We start from the raw sequence: 21,509 nt of genomic DNA, 5'->3' as shown, positions 1-21,509 counted from the left end.
TTTTAATGTCTCTCTTTATTGAAGTCAAAAAAGTTTCAAGACTAATCACTGGTCTGAGTTTTATTCCTATTGATATTTATGTTAATCATCACACATGGGGTTAATGCCTGCAGCATTTTATAAGACATGCATTGGAATTATGATAGATAAGATGGATAAGATTGCTTGATGTTTATTTCCATTTGCACAGGTAAGACAATACAGGTACATTGGAATGTGTATGCATGGCACACAGAGCCAAATTAGTTATTAAGTAAAAGAGTGGCACAAAACTATTAATAAATGCACAAAACATAAAGATATCAGGTAAAAATAATAATAATGACAAACTTTATTCATGGAGCAATTTTCAAAATCCACGTTGCGAAGTGCTTTACATTGGCAGCAAAATAAAACAAACCCATCATAAAATCCTCAACAAAATAAAACAAACTAGTCATAACATATCACGGTTTTAAATCAAAACGGTTAAAAAGAGTTTGATACATAAAAACCACCCTAACCCTTTTTAAACAGTCTATGGTGAGACCCTAACCCTTTTTTATATTCGCTCTGTGGCGTGATCAGTGTCAGCAGCTCGTCGTTCTCGGGGATCGACTCTTCAGCCTGGCGTATGTTCGAGTCCTAGCGGAAGTACTGACGTGTTCACACCAGTTTGCTCGAGAGGTGGCTAGTTTAGCTAGCTAGGTAGAGCCGGGTAGTGACATCAGCGGCCGCATCAGGTAAGAGAGGAGCGCCATTGATTATCCTCACTTGATTTTCACACACACCCCAAAGACACAGAGAGACATTGAAACCAGGACACACGCAGAACAGATTCGGTATCGTTAAACAGTGACGCGGTTTCTGGAGTTGAGTTAGATTTCTGCCTGAGCTGGACGGCTAGCCGAGGAGCTGTCGGCAGCGTAGTACCGAACCTCCGGAAGTGAGTTGTCAGATTATCAAACGCGATGCTGGGACTTGTAGTTCAATGTTTTCCAAAGACAGTTAAATTGCAATGGAGTGAACGCGAGTCACGAACTACATTTTATTTTTGCTCGGGTTTTATGTACTGCACGGGTGAGCTGTGGGAAGTGTAGTCTCGTGGATTCATTTAAGGACGGTATGGGGTTAACTGAAGCTTCGGCTAAAACTACATCACCCATACTAATGGGTTATTTGGGCGACAGGGCAATGTACAGTGAGATAGCTTGTTAGCTATTTCTAGGGCCAATTTGTCGGCTAACGTCGGTCATTTTAACAAATACAACCGACAAACCGGTAATAACAATTATTGCTTTATTTGTGTCGATTATAGCGATGTCGCCATTTTCTCGGCGTGTGTGTTTCCTAAAATATCACCAGTTAGCTGCCTTCCGGATTGTTCAGATTGTTAGCTAGTTGTGCTGCTAACGTTAGCTAGCCCCAACAACGAACAGTTAAACACGATCTTGCCGTTTTTCAGCTAACGCTACATGTCGAAATATATCTTTACGAATAACGTTTGAATGTGTGTAACATGACACCACACGTTGTAATTGGTGGTCAACTCATGACAACGTCACATAGAAGATTCACGATCAACTCGTTTCTAAATCAATGGAGCTCTCGTCCCTGTGTGAAAGTAGCCGAGATGTGTGACCATTGCCAGTTAGCGTGTCCACAGAGCCACTATTAGATCGTGTTCTCGTTTCCTTTAGCTGGTTATCGTTCTGATCTCCAGATACAAGAGAGCAGCTCCTGTAGATTTAGTTCATCAGGTGATGTCACACAGAGACTGCCACTAGCTGGTCACACAGTTCAGACGCGCGTTCCCTTTTTCACGAGTCTTAATGGATGGATGATTTGTGTGTCTGTCTGCTTGCATCCATGTCATTGTCTGCTGTTTCATCTCTCTGTGACCGCTTCAAGCATCAAATCATGTTGCTCACGTGGATTGTGATTATAGATAAAGCCAGAGAATGTTGGAATGTGTGTCTTGTCTCCTAACAAATAATAATGTGTCTTTTCTCCTAACAAAAAACTAATGTTTGTCTTGTCCCCTAACAAAAAACTATGTTGGATGTAGACAATTCCAACTTGCTGATTTACAAACTTGAAATTCCAGCCTCTGTATACCGAAGGGTGGGACATACTAGAGTTGTGCATCCTAGATAATGATGCTGCCCTGCAGCGACAAATGATCAGTTTCAGTCAAACTAGCCAGGTAAGTTATATTCTTCTACAACTAATCAAAATGCTCTGTTTGTTTGTAGAATGTCAGAAGGGGACAGTGTTGGGGAGTCGATCCATGGGAAACCATCTGTAGTCGCTGCCTTCTTCACACGGGTTGGACAGGTGAGTGACTGTGTGATGTGTGAGTCTTATTAACTTGATATAACAAGATTAAATATTCAGATTTGGTGCTAAATATTGAAATAACCACTCTAGTTTTTTCCTCAAGCTTTGTAGTCAAAGGGGTGTTATGCTTAAACTATCGTAAGTGTATTTAACAGTTGGGCAGAGAGATACAAAGGTCCCAGGGTTAGGGAATATTTGTCTTTACAGTCTGTAGAAATACGAATGTCATAGAGCAGATGTTATGTCTTTTGTTAATATTTCTGCAAAGTGAACCAGACAAACGTGTTTTATCTAAGGTTATATCTTACTTGTTCGTAGATGTTTTTCTCTGATGGCTACTCTTTGTTTCCTTTGTGTATATCGTGGAACAGGTCTATCAGTCATGGCTAGACAAGTCAACTCCATTCTATGCAGTGCGATGGGCATCCACTCTACTACTTACTGCTGTCTACATGATCAGAGTGTATATACTACAGGTAATCTTTCCTTTCTGTTTTTTCAGATATACTATATTGTTATTTGCTCAGGTGAAGTCAGTAAATGTAAGCCATGGGAATTGTAAGTAGTTGTAATGGAAGCATCACGGTAACTGATTTCTGATCTTTGTGAAGATAAAACTGTCACCTTTTGGTCACAGTGACAGGTGTTTATTCTCATTTACTAATTATGTAACATGTAGTTTGTGTTGTTGTTCTGGGTTGAATTATATTTAAGTCATTGTGTTTGACATTTGTTGATTTTCATGAAATGTGAACGATTAGCCTAGGGCACGGGTGAGGAACCTCCCACCTCCAGGCCGAATACCTTTTGCGAAACCATTCATGAATTTAAAAACGCAATTCAAAATGCACAGACATTCTCTTGATAGCAATTTAAGTTTTACAATAAAAGAAAGTTATATAAAATAGTAGATTCACATGTCCAGTGTAGTACCTTCAGGCTATATGCCTGTTGGGGCACAGCCTATGTTATAGAAAGTCATGTTGTGGACAAAGCAACACTCAGTGGCTGGATTTTTCACGTCATCTAACAACACTTTTGGAAAGAGACAATATGATGCATGCAATTTATGTGGTGAGTGAGCTAAAAGAAAATAAACCTTTTCTAGAAGGAAAATATATGAAGGAGCCTTGTTGCTAATGTGGAGCTGCTAGAACCAAACAAAGTAAAATAGTTTCAAATTCACAGTTAGTCACAAAGAACTGTTGCAGTGCAGATTACTGATACAGCAAAACATACTGAAAAAACTCTGAAGGACAGTTATTGCAACCAGACATTTTTTTCGATGAGGTCTCTGTTGAGTTTGACACAAGGGAGGAATTTCTGTTTCTGCATGTCATGCATGCCACTAACAAAGGTGAGGATTTGTTTGAGTAGTTTTTTTGGGGCTAAAAACCTTCTGCAAGTAGCATCATCATCACTGACATCACACCTTTACCAAAGAGAAGAAGGCAGTTCCAGCCATTGTTTTAGCGAGGTTAGTATATGTGTGCAAGAATTTAGTATGCTCCTTAAAGGATTTTATTAACATTGAAACTGATCTTAACCGTGTCACCTCCTTAGGGGATGCTCCAAGTGAACAGTAACTGTTGACTCTTTCTGTGGGGCTGATGCTCCTTGCTGATGTTGGGTTAACAGTTGTTATGGGACTCAATTGTCTAATGTGTGATGTGTTTAAAATTTCTCTGTGTTGTTTCCATAAAATGTTCCTGCTTGTGTGTGTTTAACTACCATTAACACAGCTTCACATCCATGTTTACTTGCTTCCCAGAAATTATTTTAATGTGGTGATGTTCCTCTGCTGCTTTTCAGGGATGGTATATAGTAACATATGCTTTGGGAATCTACCATCTCAACCTCTTCATTGCTTTTCTATCGCCAAAAGTGGATCCCTCAATGCTTGACGAAGGCAAGTTGACTAAAATGAATCAGATATTTTTTTGTATGTGATCATGGCACTTCTTTGTATATTATCTGTCCGTTTATTCAGGATTTTGTCATGTTGAACTTACCTCACATATCAGTCCATAAAACATCAAAGTTCTCATACTTTATACAGGTGTGCATCACCTCTGTTTACTTACTGCAAATGCGTTCATAGTGTATACATTTGTCCAAAGGACAGAATACAGGAAATGGAATGTCATAGCACCAGACACGCTGATGTAAACATGTCAATTACTAATTTCAGTTCCACAGTAAATATATTTTCTACAAAATTCTCAAGCAAAATTATACTTTTTATCTCAAAAGGTTTCTTAAAATTGTCTAAATGCTCAGTCGTGATTGCATGATTTTTATTAACCACCACATCATTGGGTAACATATTTCCTGCAGATGAGGGCCCATCCCTTCCTACCAAGCAGAACGAGGAGTTTCGCCCCTTCATCAGGAGGTTGCCTGAATTTAAATTCTGGTGAGAGTCCAACTCGTGGTCTGGGCACCTATCGCTTTCCATCCACAGATATTGCAAATTATATTCTTTCAAATGACTTGTGTGGTCCACGGTTAGGTCATGCAGAGCTCATTTGTAAAAGCACGTAGCAGATATGGGGGTAGATTATGTGTATTTGCTTGTGACACCATGTGATAAGGTCTATATCATTCATATTCTCCATAGATAAACTTCTGTCTTTAAAACATTGATTATGAATTGAAGTGTTTGAAAGACTGCTACAGCACCAGTTAACATCTTCGAGCAGTTTTAATCCATTCTAAAAGTTATATGTTCAAAGAACAAGCTATTAATCGATCAGCAAAGCCATACTTATTTGTGTTGTACCATTTAAACTTTGTATTTAACCTGGTTTGTCCTGTCTTTATGCATATTCTGCATCATCCTGTGTACAAATACAGGAAGAGAGTGGAGTGGCTTTGCATCAGTCACTCTGCAATAGCCATTTGTTTAGTGTATTAAAAGACAATCTTGGGTTCCTCTTTCAATGTGGCTAATCGCTGCGCTGTCAAAAAGATTGGACATAAAAATAGAAAATACCAGGTTATTTTACAATTTTGAGATTACTATCATAGTTTAAGGCATTTATTTAGTTTAATAAAATATCATAAAACATAGGTATATATACATTTTAGTCACCAAGCTTTTGGCCTTACTGACAAAAGTAGTGGCATTTGTGTTTTTGTTATTTCATGTTCTGAACATGTTCAGAGAATAACTGAGTTAAGGATGAAGGCGACTTGTGCTTTCTCTGTGTCACAAAGGATAAGAGGAACACTGTTTTAACTGGTCATTTGTTTTTTTCTTTTCTTCTAGGCATTCTGCGACAAAAGGCATCGTCATCGCCATGATCTGCACATTTTTTGAGGCCTTCAACGTTCCAGTGTTCTGGCCTATACTTGTAATGTACTTCATCATGCTCTTCTGCATCACCATGAAGAGGCAGATCAAGGTAAAACGTGTACACTCACTCCCTGAAACATACAGTACACATACGCACTGTTTACAATGACATTGTGGATGTAATGGAGTCACAGCAGTGTAATGCAAGCACTGCAGTTCATCTAAGTATTGTTTTTCGGCTTAGACCAATAACCCACTGAGAAAGGCGTCAGATCTATTTGTCATTCCCCATAGATGTTAGCTCTGAATTTGGTTGTTCAAAATGTCAGAAAAAGGTGAGGGATACCTGCTCAGACTGTATCGATGTCCAAGGAATGCATTGACCGATACTATGAGTCGGGCAACATTCTTATAGTCGGTTCATGTTTAAATAGTTAATGATGAACATCCTTAGATGCACCACAAGTCACATTCATGTTTTTGAAGGGATATATTATTTGAATCCTTTATATTGTACAGGTATTTTTCTTATTGTGTTCACCTTTAGTATTCAGTTAGTTTGAAGACCTGAATACCTTGTTTAAAGCATCAACTCCTTCTATCCATCACATGGTATATGATTGTAAAAATGTTTGTGCAAACCCAGATACCTGTCACTAATTCTCCTTGTTTTCTTTCTCCACTTCTTCCAGCATATGGTCAAGTACAGATACCTACCCTTCACACACGGGAAGAGGACATACAAAGGCAAGGAAGACACAGGGAAAGCTTTTGCTAGTTAAAAACTCCCACTTAGTCTTCCCCTCCCTCTCATTTGAAATCTGCCATTCACAGCTGATGGGGAGTGACATGGGTTAGAGATATGTTTTCTTTTTGTAAGTGGAACAGTAATGAAAACATAACATGAAAAATACTAGTTTTGATCCATGGTTCAAGGTGTTTGATGAGGATATGACAATATGGATTAGTCTGGGAATTTAGCCTTTTTTCTTTTTCTTTTGAGGACACCAATCCTCATTTTAGAATTATTTTGCATTTGTTCACTAGTAGGTGAGATCTGACTCAGTGTTGCCTTTTGTATTTTTAACCCAATGGGGTAAGTATAAAATTCATAAAGAAGGATCTACACTGATATAAAAAAATTGCAGTGAATTTATTTGGTTGAATTGTTTTTTTGTTTTTGTTTCCTTAATTATGGTGATTCCAGTCCATGTCCTTATACCCAACTGAAATAAATCTGCCAACTTTTGAATAATATATCAGTTCCTACTTATTTGTAACACCTTATATATTGAAAGTCAGTAGTGTTAAAAGCAAAATAACACGATTAGATGTATAGTAAAAAATCTGAAGGAAATGCAGCAATCTTTAAATTGAAATCATTTAATCTTTTGTGACAAATGTGCAGCTGGTTTAAGTGTGTCGGCCAGTTGTCCTCATGTCTAAATGCATACGCTTTGAGAAAGTTAGTCACATTACACTTGAATATGCATTCAGGACAGAAGACTTATAATAATTAATCGATGATAATAGTCAGGATTAATCTTTCTTGATTTAAATAAATCGTGGGTTGGCTGTTAATGTTCTTTATGCAGCCCACACTACATTGCGATCAGTATGGACAATTATCATTGACTTTATTCGAATCTTCAGCCACACATCACAACACTGAATGCATATTTCAGGGCAAATGTCTCTAACCCCCAACCCATTTAGTTTCCTATAGTCTGTAGTTCACCTCTTATTCAGTTATTAGAACCTTTTCGCCTTTGAGTTAAACAGATGGGATACTGTGTCATCGAGCACCCCTGTAAACCAAATTTTTGAATTCATCGTATGGGGCATTTAGCTTGAAACGGCAAGTCAATGAATTTGCTTTACCTCAGATTTTTACACCATTTTGTGAATAATTAGTCTAAACATATTGTCCTCAAAGTTCCAGTATTCAAGTCCAATTCCTAACAAGGTGTAATCTTACAATATAACAAAGCAATTCCACGTTTACCCCAGCCACCTCTCTTTGAAGCATTTACCCATCTGTGTTTCAAAGTCCGGGGTTCATTCGGTTTGTATAGATGAGCTGTTGTAGTCCTTGATCATTTGTGTTTACTTTGATAAAAAAACGTTTTGGTAAATATAGTCATTCCAAGCAAACTGTTGTTCTCTTTCTTTTGCAGAGGAAACATAAGAAAACAGAGATTGAGAGCTTTTATTATAACAAATGGATGAAGTGGGTGACGATCACACTTTCTTTTCTATAAACCTGTTGATTTTTTTTTTCTTCCCATTTTTATCAGAATGCAGGGGATTATCTGTCATTAATAAACTATGATCAGCACTGTAGTAAGGGATCAAAACATTTTCCTGTAAAAAGTTTGTTTCAAATGATTGTCTGGAGGATTTGTATATACATATATATATATTTTAAAATAAGAATTTTTTTTTAGATTATTATTATTTTTCTTTTTTCTTTCAACCACCATACTGTTTTCCTGTTTCCTGTATTATTATTTTTAATCCATTTAAGTTGAAATTGACAAAAGCAGAACTGGTTAAATGCATTCTAAATTTGATTGATTAAACATGTTTCTCATTGAATTGCATGTTCTTGTTTTCTTGTGCTACAGTTATTAAAAATTGATTTTAATAGCTCAAGTGTAATTTTTTTTCACTCCAAATGCCATTAAAGCAGATGTGTCCCTTCAAACAGTATGTCAGTGTCTTGGCTTCATGTTTTGTGGGTATTCTAGATCCAAGATGTCAGTACACCTATTTCCTCTCGTCAAATCCATTGCAGTAATTTTGACAATTAACTTGACATTTTCCACACTCAAGAAGGACTTTTTCTTGAATTGCTCTACCTCTATTAGTATTATTGTTTAGCCCTGTGCTTCACATGGAGGAAAAAAAAAAAAAAAGTGTCTCCCATAAATGTTAAACAGTCATAATTCATAATTTTTTATACCTGTCACACAATATATCTTAGATTTAACTGCATTTGGTTGTTTAGATATACGGAGAAACATGTAATTTACTGGATGACCAGACTTATTCATGACAGAGGCATTTAACTTACCAGTAGTAGCTTGACACTGCAGGAGGATTTTTGCATACTGATTTGTAAATTATCCTTGAACCGTTTATTGCACCTCAAGAGTATGGAAATAATCACAGAGGCTCAGGCAGGTGTCACCAGTGTCTCATAACTTATGGCAGGCAAGACAAATTAGAGGTGGCATTTGATTAGTAAACTGCGACCATGAAACATTTTCTTGTTTGTCTGTGTCTGCTTGAAACACTTCTACGCGCCTCCTCAACTCAATGCGCGGTCCCAGCCTCAGAGTTTAAGCTGGAGGGGGATTATTTGATAGGTGGACTTTTCGATGTTCATCATGTTAATGGTCCTGTTCATCGCGTCAGACCGGACACCATCAACTGCTCCAGGTGAGTGTCACAACAGATCTGAATGTATGTCTAATGACATAGAAATAATGAAAGAACGTGTAGTATCAGATTACAGCACCATAAAAGTATTTCTTAATTAGAGTGAATAGCTTTTTGTGGTTGCTCATTACCCCCAAAACCAATCTAAATCATTTCTGCATTATCAGAGTTATTGTAGGAGTCTGCATTGTTCACATCGGTCTTTGTTCCATTAAGTTCTTTTAAGGGTCCACACCTGAACAGTCTTCGAAACTGTAACTCATATTCTCTCTCCACAGTCAACCCTTAATTCTGTCCAGTTATCGGAGGTTTCAGCTGATGAGATTCGCTGTCGAGGAGATAAACAACTCCACCAACCTGCTGCCTAATGTGTCTCTTGGCTATCAGATATTTGACCACTGCTCAGATACATCTAATTTTCCAGGGATTTTCGACCTCATCTCATTTAATGGCTCGGTTCAATGGCGTGGTGAATCACACAAGAATCTGACCGAGGTGATAGCAGTGGTTGGCACTTATACGAGCACTGCGACACTGTCTGTGGCCCCACTGCTCATGATGGATCTCATCCCTGTGGTAAATTTGTCATCTATTGTATGTTGAAATAAAAAAGGAATTTGACTTTTGAGGATTTACTGTTGCTGACATTTACTTTATTGTTCATCTAACAGGTCAGTTATGGAGCAGCTAGCTCTATCTTTTCAAGAAAACAGATTTTCCCCTCCTTCTTCCGAACAGTTCATCCCAATAAAGACGTCGTGGAAGTGATCTTCAACATCCTAGAGCACTTCAACTGGCGCTGGGTTGCTTTCCTCAACATTGACAATGATTATGGGAAAGATGGCCAGGAACTGTTCAGGAGTAAGATTAAGGACAGCCAGATCTGCCTGGCATACAGCAAAGGTCTCAATCATTACACAAATTACTCCCAAGTGTTCAAACAGATAGAGGCACAGAGAGTGAACATACTCATTGTCTTTGCTCCTGAGTGGACCGCTGAAGCTCTCATTGAGTCAGCGATACGACTGAACGTCACCAACAAGGTGTGGATAGCAGGGGACGCATGGGCCTTGAACAAGAGGCTCCCCAAGGAGAAAGGGGTCAGAAATGTTGGAACTGTGCTTGGAGTCGCTGAACCAGCGCAGATGATACCTGGTTTCAGTGATTTCATCTTGTCCTTTAAAAGCCACACTCAGTGTGGACATGAAGGACAGCAGCCGTTTTGTAATCAGGTTTGCAACTGCAACAGCCTGAGTGCAGAAGATATCATTACAGCAGACCCATCTTTCTCTTTTCCTGTTTATTCTGCTGTGTATGCGATCGCACATGCTTTACACAGTGTTTTGCAATGTGGGGCTGGCACATGTAATGACAGCACTGCAGTGTACCCTCACATGGTAAGTATGATAATTATATGATTCATTTAATTATCACATGTTACAGCCTCTAAGTTATGTGAATTTAATCAAAACTGATTCTTTACCTGATTGAACCTCTGAGAAGTCGAAACATTGCTGAAGTAAATCTAGGTGAAATAGTGTGTCTGATTTCTGCCTGGATGTATGAACACTCATTTATTACCTTGTAAACATTCCACTTACATCAGATGACAAATTTCAGAGATGACGTGTACATTCTGATAACCTGCTTCCTAAAACCTCTAAAGACGGTCATCACGCTGCACTTTCTCCCTACATATGAGAGTTAAAACCTACAAAAGGATTCAATCAACTCCTCCAATGTCCACAGCTTGTGATTTAAATGTTCTTTATCCACATCAGGTTCTAGCTGAGCTAAAGAAGTCCAACTTTACACTTTTAAATCAAAGCATTCAGTTCGACAAGAACGGTGACCCCAAGTTTGGATCCTACTCTATAATTTACTGGAACCACAGTGGTGACGCGCAGGAGATCGGCTTTTATAGTTTTCCTCCGTCGTTCCAGTTCGTCATCAACAACACCAAAATTAAGTGGTACACAAATGGAGAAGTAAGTTGTTTTTCTTACAGTCAAGAGTTTCTATTGAATATGGAGAGTTTTTCCCATTTCAGAAGAAATGTGTGTCTGTAAAGTGTTGATGGTTGTTCATGGTGCAAGTGATTGTTTGTTTTTTTTTAACAAAAACTGAATTACACATTTAAAAAGCTGTTTTGGCTCAGTTACTGCTACTAATCTATCATTTCCCCGTCATGACATTCTTTATCTGCTGAATGATATGTTGCACAGGTGCCTACTTCAGTGTGTTCCGAACAGTGTCCTGTAGGATATGCAAAAAAGCCAGATGGAATACACATGTGCTGCTTCACTTGTCAAATCTGTCCAAATGGAACATATGTCAACAGCACAGGTAAATAATTATGCCTGAATAGTGCTGCCATTGTTGCATTGATGGGACCTAATTGCAGACTGTATTTCACAACTCATAGCTTAATACTTCATTGTCATCTGATATATAGGTTTTAGTGTTCACCCTGATCCCTTAACATGTCAAATGAACTACAGCGATAAGTTATGTTATTGTCTTTTGACAGTTACCTTTACAGTGCATCACTGTAAACTCTTACGCACTTTTGGCAAGCAGTAAAACCTCATTTCAAATAACAGCATTACAACATGTAGCACTGTTTGACTTCTCTACACCTCTTCAGATCTCACTTTTCTTTTGTTTTTTAGTTCTAAAAATTCAACCTTAAAAATTCAGTGTGTAGAATTTAGTGACATCTAGTGGTGAAGTTGCATGTTGCAGCTGAATACCCCTCACCTCGACCTCCCCTAAAAGAGAACCTGTGGTAGCCTTCAGTTGTCATACAAACTCAAAAGGTGATTAGTTTGTCCAGTTTGGACTACTGTAGAAAACATGGCGGCCTCTGTGGAGAGGACCTGCTCCTGATGTAAATATTTAAAGATAACCCTTTAAATATAAAGGGTCCATTCTAGGGTAAAGAATGTAATTAATACAATTTAGATGATCACACACGACTGAAAATGCAAATAGAGCCCTTTCACATAAATCTTAAACATTGGACCTTCAACTGTATTAACAAAGTGTCTCTCTCTCTCTTGTTCAACAGAGGATCCCTACCAGTGCATGGCCTGTAAGGAGACAGAGTGGTCTGCAGAAGGAAGCTCATCATGTAACCTGCGGCTGGTGGAGTACATCCCATTCACAGACATTGGGGCTATACTGATCATGGTCGGGGCCTGGGCCTTGGTGGGCATCACACTCGCCATGTCTGTTCTCTTTGCCGTGAACTACAACACCCCTGTTGTCAGATCTGCTGGGGGACCCATGTGCTTCCTAATCTTAGGCTGCCTCAGTCTGTGTAGTATCAGTGTTTTCTTTTACTTTGGCAAACCAACTGTTTCTTTTTGTATCTTGAGGTTCTTACCGTTCTTCTTGTTCTACACTGTTTGTATCTCATGTTTTGTTGTGCGCTCCTTTCAAATTGTTTGCGTGTTCAAAATGGCTGCCAAGTTTCCCAAGCTGCACAGCTGGTGGATGAAGTATCATGGACAATGGCTGGTCATCACTGTGGCATTTGTTACTCAGGCAATCTTCCTTACCATTGGCTATTCCTCTGCACCCCCCAGGCTCTACAATGAAACAGTATGGTACCCAGATAAAATCATACTTAGTTGTGACTTCAATCTGAAAGCCTGCTTTGGTTCTATATTTATACTTCTGTCTCTGTGCAGTCTTTGCTTTATTTTCTCCTACATGGGAAAAGACCTCCCCAAAAATTACAACGAGGCCAAAGCGATAACGTTCTGTCTGCTGCTGCTGATCCTCAACTGGATCATCTTTGCCACTGAATACATGCTTTACCGGGGAAAATACATCCAAACATTTAACGCCTTGGCAGTGCTCTCCAGTCTCTACTCCTTTCTGTTGTGGTACTTCATTCCAAAATGTTACATCATCATTTTCCAACCTAAGAAAAACACACAGCAGTACTTTCAAGGTCTCATTCAGAACTACACCAAAACTATTAGCCAGTAGCAGCTTACTGTAATTATGGGTTAATATTTGATGGATCTGATGTGCATTTCATATAATGAAATCATAATATATTACTTTATATGAAAAATGTATGCTTTTTAAAAAAATCTAGCGCCACCCTCTTATCCAGAGGTTGCTGCTGATATATGTAGTTTAAGCAGTCGCTACCGCTTTTCTTGAGTTTTATCACTTTGATAAAACCTATAATAATATGATTTAGAGTGTGGAAATACATTTTATAGTTAGATACCTGGTATATCAGGGCTACATCTTAAGTCTCCAATCATTGGATGTACTACAATATTACACATAACTCATACAACTGATACCTCCATTTATCAATCCATCCTCTAGCACAGTATCAGACTCTGACAGTATTCAACCGTTTTCTGCAGTTTCACAGATGTTCAAAGGTTACAATCGCGATATTCACTGCCACTAGATGTCAGACTAGCACCAGTATCTTGGACCCTCCTCATGTTTGCCTCTGTGTTCTCACCTGCAAGTATGTAAACTTCTAAACATACATTTTGAAATATCATAAGGTTCTATGACATTTAGCTGACTCAATTTAGATATTTTATACAGGTCACCATTTACAACAGTGATAGAAAAATGTATGTAATGCAATAAAAATTTAAAGTGGAATATAGTTTTGAGCTTAACATTTTTTGTGCTTGATATTACATTATTCTCACCACATGAAAACATCAACTCACTGTGATCTGTTCACAGACGAGACTATCTTGAATTTACTTGGTAGCTTTTTTTATGGAGATTCACATTAAAAAATGTTTTGCATTTATGTCTATTGCTCGTAATATATTTTCTTTAATCTCTAAGAAAGCGATAAAGTTCAGTCTCTAACTCTAATGGTCCACCTAATATTATAATTTCTCTACGTACACGCCCATACTGTCACATTTAGACTGTATCAGTGTGGTAATGAACGATGTCATCACTGAACAGTTATACAGCTGTAAAGACAACACTATGAGACTATCAGAGATGTCAGAGCCAGATGTGGTTTGGGTTTGTAGGTGCAATTTTCTTTTCTTAATCTTTAACTCTATACAAATAGTGACTGGTTTTAGTTCTGCACTCCTGTTGTCCCATATTCACAAATCACAATTTGTCTAATATGGCTTAACAAGGTGTTACTAACCATTATCAGGACCCACCACAACAATCCACAATCCACCATCATGATCCACCACCACAATCACAATCCATCACTTCTATCCATTATCAGGATTCATGATGATGATTCATAATCCACAATCCCCGATCACGATCCACAATCAGCTGCCACCATGATCACACTCCACCGTTACAATCCTTGATTTGCCATTCATGAATGGATAATGTAACAAAGTTACTTGTTTTAACTCAGAGTATCTATTTCAAACAATAAATGATCATTAATTTAACAACTTGTACAACTTAACTTTGTGAGTTAAAAGAAAGCTAAGTTAAAGTTGTGAATAATTTTTTCAGTGTATTTTGCAAGATAGCTTCAAGATCGCATTTATTTGCCTTTGACTACTTGGTAACATGAAGTTGAAATCATTTGAATAAATGTAGTATTGGGAGTGTGTCATTTAAGACTGAGATGGAAACAAAGAGAAAAGCAGTGCCCCCGGAAACTCAAATTTCCTGTTCAAATATTACAAACACTGACCATGCACATTATTATAGATAGTAGGTGCAAACAATTGACAGCAATGATTGCTTATTAGTAGTTGACCCACCTCATGTGGCTACCACAGAAAATTTCATTTATACTTTAATTTTCTTTGACATCACCCTTTAATATCTGCTACAGACAGGGGTCAATCCCTTTCCAAACAGAATGTGGAGTTCAGCTGTGTCATTAGGAATTTGTCTGGTTTCAGACTTTAGTGAGAGTACAGCTCACGATCTATAGTCATCCTTCATTATCATCCACAGACAGATTGCAAATGTTCTGCTTCCAAATGACCTGTGTGGTCTGAGGTTAAGTCATGCAGATCTCATTTGTTAGAGGATGTAGCATTCTAGCGTAAACCAAAGATATCTGGTTGAATCAATTAATTTGTTTGTATTTGCTTGAGACCACACACAACCTCACAGCCTTGTCTTTACTTCATCCCTGTCATCCATACACCATCCCTATAGCAACACTTGAATTCAATATGGAACTTAACTTACAAAAGCATATAACATTAAAATATTTGATATAACAGTTTAGCCATTAAGAAAATGATATACACAGAAAAATGATTCTACTTATCATTTACAAAATGAGCATTTTTTTTCTTCACTATATATTCACAGTTTGTGTCAAACCTTGCTTGACTTAAACACATACGTGCATTTTCCCTTCTCCCTCTCTCTCTCTTTCTCCTCTACTCTTTCTCCAGGATGTTCGAATTTCTTTTTGTGAATGGATGGATGGATGATCATTTAACTACAGGTCCACAACCTTAATCGGATGTTTATTATTGTATCCATGATGAAAAGTTTCCTCTTATAGTCAGAAAGTATTTAGACATTACCTTTTCCTAAACAAAGTCATTCTGTGCTTAAACCTGTGTGTTTTACTGTTGCTAACATGAAAACGTATTTGTGCTTGTGTGTGTAGATACATATTTATACACCGTTTGTCTTAAACTCATCATAGAGGCAACTTGCTTGCTCATAATTATCGCTCGGCTCAGTGTGTAGCCATCACAGGAGTTGGTGCAGCTCAGATACGGTTTGCATACTACTCTGTGAGCTGCATGGTAATGAAGACTGGGGGTTTGCCATTACAAACCACACATTGCTTTTTAAGAGCAGAGGCTAAATCCCTTTAGAGACCACAGCAGATTGATAAATGATACCTACAACCATGAAACATTTTCTCTATTGTCTGTGTCTGCTGGGCTCTCTTCTATCTGCCTTCTCAACTCAATGCACTGTCCCAGCCTCGGAGTTTCAGCTGGAAGGAAACTATCTCATAGGGGGACTTTTTGATATTCATTATGTTAGTGACCCTGAACATCACGTCAGACCAGAGGCCATCAACTGCTCCAGGTGAGTTTTATTATACTTGAGAATGGATGTTTTATGAAACTATAAAATAAGCTCTTAGTGTAACGGATTATACTAAAATATAAACTAGTTACTAAAGCTCTCTTCTCACTCACTCCAGTTAATTGCACTTGATCAAGGTGACTGTGTAACATCAGACCTCAAACCTTGTACCATGAAATAGTTTATTTCTCTTCATGTAAACATATCAGTGTTGACGTCTGAAGACTTAATGTTGATTTAAAGTCAGTCCAGCTTTCCTGTTGTCCTTCCTTTGTCCACAGTCAACTCTTCAGTCTGTCCAGTTATCGGAGGTTTCAGTTGATGAGATTCGCTGTGGAGGAAATCAATAACTCCACCAACCTGCTGCCTAATGTGTCTCTTGGTTATGACATTTTTGACCAGTGCTCGGAATTTCAGAATTTCCCAGGAATTTTCAACCTCATCTCATTCAATGGCTCAATTAAACTCTTGGGTGAAAAACATGAGAATATATTCAAAATGATTAAAGTGGTAGGACTGGTCGGCCCCTTCTCAAGCACTGAGACAGTAACTGTTGCCCCGCTGTTCATGTTGGATTTCATCCCTATGGTAAATCTGTTTTGACTTGGTCTTGACAGTGAGAATTTTTTTGTTATTTATTGCCACTGAAAATATTGCCAATTTCTCTATTACTCTTTTAACAGGTCAGTTATGGAGCTTCCTTCTCTGCCTTTTCAGAAAAAGTGAAATATCCCTCTTTCCTGCGAACAGTGCATTCCAATGAAGACATCATAGAAGTGATTGTTAACATCATTCTGCACTTTAAATGGCAGTGGGTTGCTTTCCTCAACAGTGCTGATGAATATGGAATTGACGGCCTGATTTTGTTCATGAAGAGGATTAAAGACACTGAGATCTGCCTGCCGTTCACCAAAAAGCTCACTGACAACACTAATCACTCCCAAATGTTCCAACAGATAGATGCACTGAAGATACACATCATTGTTGTCTTTGCTCCTGAGTTGACTTCTGAAACTCTCATTAAGTCAGCAATTAGACTGAATGTCACCAACAAGGTGTGGATAGCAACAGACACCTGGTCCTTAAACAAGATACTTCTCAAGGAGACAGGAATCCAAAATATTGGAACTGTACTCGGCCTTTCTCAGTCAGTAGTGATGATACCCGGTTTCAGTGATTTTATCCATTCTTCCAAAAGCAGGACTCACTGTGGTAATGTAAAGCAACCAACGTTTTGTAATCAGGTTTGCAACTGTGACAGCCTGAGTGCAGAGGATCTCATTTCTATGGACCCATCCTTCTCTTTTGCTGTGTATTCTGCTGTATATGCTGTTGCAAACGCCTTACACAATGTCCTACAATGTGAAGCTGGTCAATGTAATGACAACATTACAGTGTACCCATACATGGTGAGTATACAAATGATTAGAAAGTTTATATTAGATTTTTCCCCACATTTATGATGATAGAACCTGTAGATAAGTTGATCTTAATCCAAAATAATTGGCTCACGTGAGTTTTATCACAAACACATCATATAACACACAACATTTAAACTTTACAACCAACAAAAGTAGTAACGGTCCTCTGAACTTTGTGTGTCCACATCAGGTTCTAGCAGAGCTGAAGAAGTCAAACTTTATGCTTTTAAATCAAAATATTCGGTTTGATCCGAATGGCAATCCCAGGTTTGGATCCTATTATATAGTTCTCTGGAACCAGAGTGGTGAAGCCCAGAGGATCGGCTTTTACGATTTTCACACATGTCCCCATTTTTTCATGAACAACACCAAAATACAGTGGTACTCAGGTGAAGAAGTAAGTCGTGTTTTTTCCCTAATCATGTGTATGAGAATACAAAATATCAAGACTTTGTGTACAGTATGTTGTTTGAGAAGATGGTGCTTAAAAAACACATTTAACGGCAGTGGAAAGAGCAGACAAACTGTTATCACAAACAGATGGTGGTTTGACATATTGGCATATGAGGGAATGTAAATATTACTCAGTGTCTAAACAGGATGTTCCCATTTTACAAAACATGTCAAGATACTTAAAGGTTCTGCATGCAGAATTTAGTGATATCTAGTGGTGAAGGTGCATGTTGCAGCCCAAATATAATGGGCTCATTCTAGAGTAAAGACATTTTAGATGAAACACATCGATGAAAAGGATTATGTTATATTCAATTTCTGACAATAGATCAATTTCACCTTAATATTACACACTGGACCTTTAAAAGCTGCATATGAATGTTGGTGTGAGTGCCCTCAACAGTATTTTCTTTTCTTTAATTACTTTGCTGATGAACAATTCAGGTGCCTACTTCGCGGTGTTCCCCACCATGTCCTGAGGGATATGCAAAAAATCCAGATGGAATCCACAAATGCTGTTTCACTTGTCAAATCTGTCCAAAAGGAACATATGTCAACAGCACAGGTAAATTATTATGGAGGAAAACAAGAACACTTAAAAAAGCATTTTGTCTTGATGAGAGAGGACTCCTGTCATTTCCAAAGCTGTTTAACATTCAGACACCTATAAGCTTCCATTTTTTTAACTTTGACCCTTGAACATGGATGAAGAATCTACTATAGACTGTTTATAAAAAGCTCTGCACACAACATCCAACACACAAACAATAAAAGTGACTTCATATTGTAGAACTGTTTGAGGCGAACTCATAGGACAGGGAATAATTCTGAAGTAGCTTCTGAGGATTAACACAGTACAAGAGAACAGAACATTCCAAACAGACTGGTTCAGAACAGGCACTGCAGTGGTAGATTATGAAAGCTGAAGAGAGTAAAACTGCTTCCTCCACAGTCTGATTATCTTTTTACAACTGTATTAACAAAGTGTCTCTCTCTCTCTTGTTCAACAGAGGATCCCTACCAGTGCATGGCCTGTAAGGAGACAGAGTGGTCTGCAGAAGGAAGCTCATCATGTAACCTGCGGCTGGTGGAGTACATCCCATTTACAGACATTGGGGCTATACTGATCATGGTCGGGGCCTGGGCCTTGGTGGGCATCACACTCGCCATGTCTGTTCTCTTTGCCGTGAACTACAACACCCCTGTTGTCAGATCTGCTGGGGGACCCATGTGCTTCCTAATCTTAGGCTGCCTCAGTCTGTGTAGTATCAGTGTTTTCTTTTACTTTGGCAAACCAACTGTTTCTTTTTGTATCTTGAGGTTCTTACCGTTCTTCTTGTTCTACACTGTTTGTATCTCATGTTTTGTTGTGCGCTCCTTTCAAATTGTTTGCGTGTTCAAAATGGCTGCCAAGTTTCCCAAGCTGCACAGCTGGTGGATGAAGTATCATGGACAATGGCTGGTCATCTCTGTGGCATTTGTTACTCAGGCAATCTTCCTTACCATTGGCTATTCCTCTGCACCCTCCAGGCTCTACAATGAAACAGTATGGTACCCAGATAAAATCATACTTAGTTGTGACTTCAATCTGAAAGCCTGCTTTGGTTCTATATTTATACTTCTGTCTCTGTGCTCTCTTTGCTTTATTTTCTCCTACATGGGAAAAGACCTCCCCAAAAATTACAACGAGGCCAAAGCAATAACGTTCTGTCTGCTGCTGCTGATCCTCAACTGGATCATCTTTGCCACTGAATACATGCTTTACCGGGGAAGATACATCCAAACATTTAACGCCTTGGCAGTGCTCTTCAGTCTCTACTCCTTTCTGTTGTGGTACTTCATTCCAAAATGTTACATCATCATTTTCCAACCTAAGAAAAACACACAGCAGTACTTTCAAGGTCTCATTCAGAACTACACCAAAACTATTAGCCAGTAGCAGACTGACACAAATATGTCACTGAAGACAGAAATCTTTAGGCTTCATTTTGTCTTTTTTTTTTGTTACAGGAAAGGTTTGTTTTTCATTTTTCAAATTGGGCTAAAGTTAGGTTCACTGTTCCGGCCTGTTGTTCTACAGCTCGTCTTTATTTTTTCACTTATAGTTTTTTCGTCCTCATTTCCTTATGATTCCATCTTGAAACAGTATCAGAAATGTGTAATTTGAGATAAGGAAACTATTATTTTCCCACCTGTACCCATATTATTTGTATTATTACAGAACCTGACTAATGAACCTACTTTGTGATTGGATAATTTCAACAAAATGAATTATAAAATATATTTATATAATATATAGATTTATTTGGTCTTAGTGTGATGTTTAATTTAGGATACATACTATGTTAGTAACATCTCAGACCATGCATTTGTAGTATTTCTTTACATGCATGATGTATGTTTTCAATTGAGATTGATTTAAGTTAGTCTTAAATCTGAACAATGGTTCAGCCGTATTGCTGACTCATCTTTCTTTATGAGCCTTTAACCTCAACTTCCAGGACAACGCCCACTTCTATGAGGAATTCAAATTCTGGTGAGAGCCCAGATCATCTATCACTTGCAACTGCCGCGTGGTTGCAAATGTTCCTCTTTCAAATGTGTGGTGCAGAGATGTATTGTAAGAGGAGGTGGCCTCTGAGAATAAACAAAAGATACTGGGTTAATTCCAATTCATTTGTGTATATTTGCCAATGACAACATTCTGGAAATGGCACTATACTAATATCAATCTGTTTATCTGAGCTTGGTGCTTGTTTCTTTCCTGGATATATAGGGAAGCTGTAAGTCTGTACTTATTGTAAGTCGCTTTGGACAAAAGCGTCTGCTAAATGCCCTAAATGTAAATATAAATGTAAATGAAGCCCCCTGTGCAAATGTTGCGTCTTCATCTTTATTTATCCGCCCACTTTATTTAAAATGTGTTTATGCAACTTGTCTGTGTGTGTTGCCACCCTGGTGAGGGGTAAGGCCCTGTTTAAACACACTGCCTCCATGGTTTGCAACAGCAAAGATCTTCAGTTGCCTTGTAGTGTGATGAATAAACACTAGCTGGTCAGTGTCTGTTGTACAGTTTTCATTCACTCTCTCTTCCTCTCTATGTGTGTGTCTGGGCCACAAATTTTAGATAAAAGGCAAGGTTGCATATCTATCCTTATCACAGTAATCCAACAGGATGAGGGTTCACCTGTCTTTTTGAGCTAATAGAAGATGACACTGTTCTGCCCAAAACACCCAAGAGACTATGGACAACCTTTTTGAACCATGTTCTGGTCCCAGCCGCATTTTGTCTACGAATAAAAGAACAAAAAGTGATGTGGACACACTTGTGCAATGTGCAATAGACTAAAAGTTCTGCTGCTGCACTGCTAATGTGCTGCTCACGCTAACACTCCTGTGTACACACAGTGTTAGTCTTGATATTTCCTGATATAGTCCTTAAAACCTTGGGGATGATATAGACTAACATTGTAGCAAAACAGACATATTATTTTTGTTATTCTAATATCTGTCACACA

At 38.3% G+C, this 21,509-nt stretch overlaps 3 protein-coding genes across 6 annotated transcripts; all 3 read left to right on the top strand.

Annotated features, from left to right (window-relative positions):
* The first annotated feature begins 582 nt into the window (after positions 1 to 582).
* On the top strand, positions 583 to 8,329 carry rer1 (retention in endoplasmic reticulum sorting receptor 1). Of its 4 annotated transcripts, none has more exons than XM_020089410.2 (8): positions 583 to 722; positions 2,235 to 2,316; positions 2,691 to 2,795; positions 4,132 to 4,228; positions 4,657 to 4,735; positions 5,591 to 5,726; positions 6,310 to 6,364; positions 7,795 to 8,329. In XM_020089410.2, the coding sequence occupies exons 2-8, from the start codon at positions 2,236 to 2,238 to the stop codon at positions 7,803 to 7,805; spliced, it is 564 nt and encodes a 187-aa protein (XP_019944969.1). In that variant the 5' UTR covers positions 583 to 722; position 2,235; the 3' UTR covers positions 7,806 to 8,329. The 4 variants fall into 4 exon arrangements, with proteins under 4 accessions (XP_019944969.1, XP_019944966.1, XP_069382762.1 ...); XM_069526661.1 differs by lacking the exon at positions 583 to 722 and adding an exon at positions 1,076 to 1,260; XM_020089407.2 differs by lacking the exon at positions 7,795 to 8,329 and having other exon boundaries at positions 6,310 to 6,874.
* Positions 8,330 to 8,876: 547 nt separating this feature from the next.
* Positions 8,877 to 13,616, top strand: LOC109630699 (taste receptor type 1 member 1-like). Its single transcript, XM_020089014.2, has 6 exons — positions 8,877 to 9,061; positions 9,340 to 9,637; positions 9,733 to 10,458; positions 10,843 to 11,049; positions 11,287 to 11,407; positions 12,132 to 13,616. The coding sequence occupies exons 1-6, from the start codon at positions 8,877 to 8,879 to the stop codon at positions 13,058 to 13,060; spliced, it is 2,466 nt and encodes an 821-aa protein (XP_019944573.2). The 3' UTR covers positions 13,061 to 13,616.
* A 2,822-nt stretch (positions 13,617 to 16,438) lies between these two features.
* Positions 16,439 to 19,930, top strand: LOC138410546 (taste receptor type 1 member 2-like). The gene is made up of 5 exons (XM_069527137.1): positions 16,439 to 16,705; positions 16,801 to 17,526; positions 17,729 to 17,935; positions 18,436 to 18,556; positions 19,002 to 19,930. Exons 1-5 carry the CDS (start codon positions 16,439 to 16,441, stop codon positions 19,928 to 19,930), a joined length of 2,250 nt encoding a protein of 749 aa, XP_069383238.1.
* The last annotated feature ends 1,579 nt before the right edge of the window (positions 19,931 to 21,509 follow it).

The sequence above is a fragment of the Paralichthys olivaceus genome, chromosome 6 (genome assembly GCF_024713975.1).
Source record: "Paralichthys olivaceus isolate ysfri-2021 chromosome 6, ASM2471397v2, whole genome shotgun sequence".
NCBI classification, from domain to species: domain Eukaryota; kingdom Metazoa; phylum Chordata; class Actinopteri; order Pleuronectiformes; family Paralichthyidae; genus Paralichthys; species Paralichthys olivaceus.
This window is presented reverse-complemented; position numbering and strand designations above follow the sequence as displayed.

Coding starts and splice junctions, on each gene's coding strand:
- LOC109630699 (XM_020089014.2), top strand. CDS start 8,877: ATGAAACATTTTCTTGTTTGTCTGTGTCTGCTTGAAACACTTCTACGC. Junction 9,062..9,339: donor GACACCATCAACTGCTCCAG/GTGAGTGTCACA, acceptor CTCTCTCCACAG/TCAACCCTTAATTCTGTCCA. Junction 11,050..11,286: donor AGTGGTACACAAATGGAGAA/GTAAGTTGTTTT, acceptor TATGTTGCACAG/GTGCCTACTTCAGTGTGTTC.
- LOC138410546 (XM_069527137.1), top strand. CDS start 16,439: ATGAGATTCGCTGTGGAGGAAATCAATAACTCCACCAACCTGCTGCCT. Junction 17,527..17,728: donor TTACAGTGTACCCATACATG/GTGAGTATACAA, acceptor TGTCCACATCAG/GTTCTAGCAGAGCTGAAGAA. Junction 18,557..19,001: donor AACATATGTCAACAGCACAG/GTAAATTATTAT, acceptor CTTGTTCAACAG/AGGATCCCTACCAGTGCATG.
- rer1 (XM_020089407.2), top strand. CDS start 2,236: ATGTCAGAAGGGGACAGTGTTGGGGAGTCGATCCATGGGAAACCATCT. Junction 2,317..2,690: donor TCTTCACACGGGTTGGACAG/GTGAGTGACTGT, acceptor ATCGTGGAACAG/GTCTATCAGTCATGGCTAGA. Junction 2,796..4,131: donor TCAGAGTGTATATACTACAG/GTAATCTTTCCT, acceptor GCTGCTTTTCAG/GGATGGTATATAGTAACATA.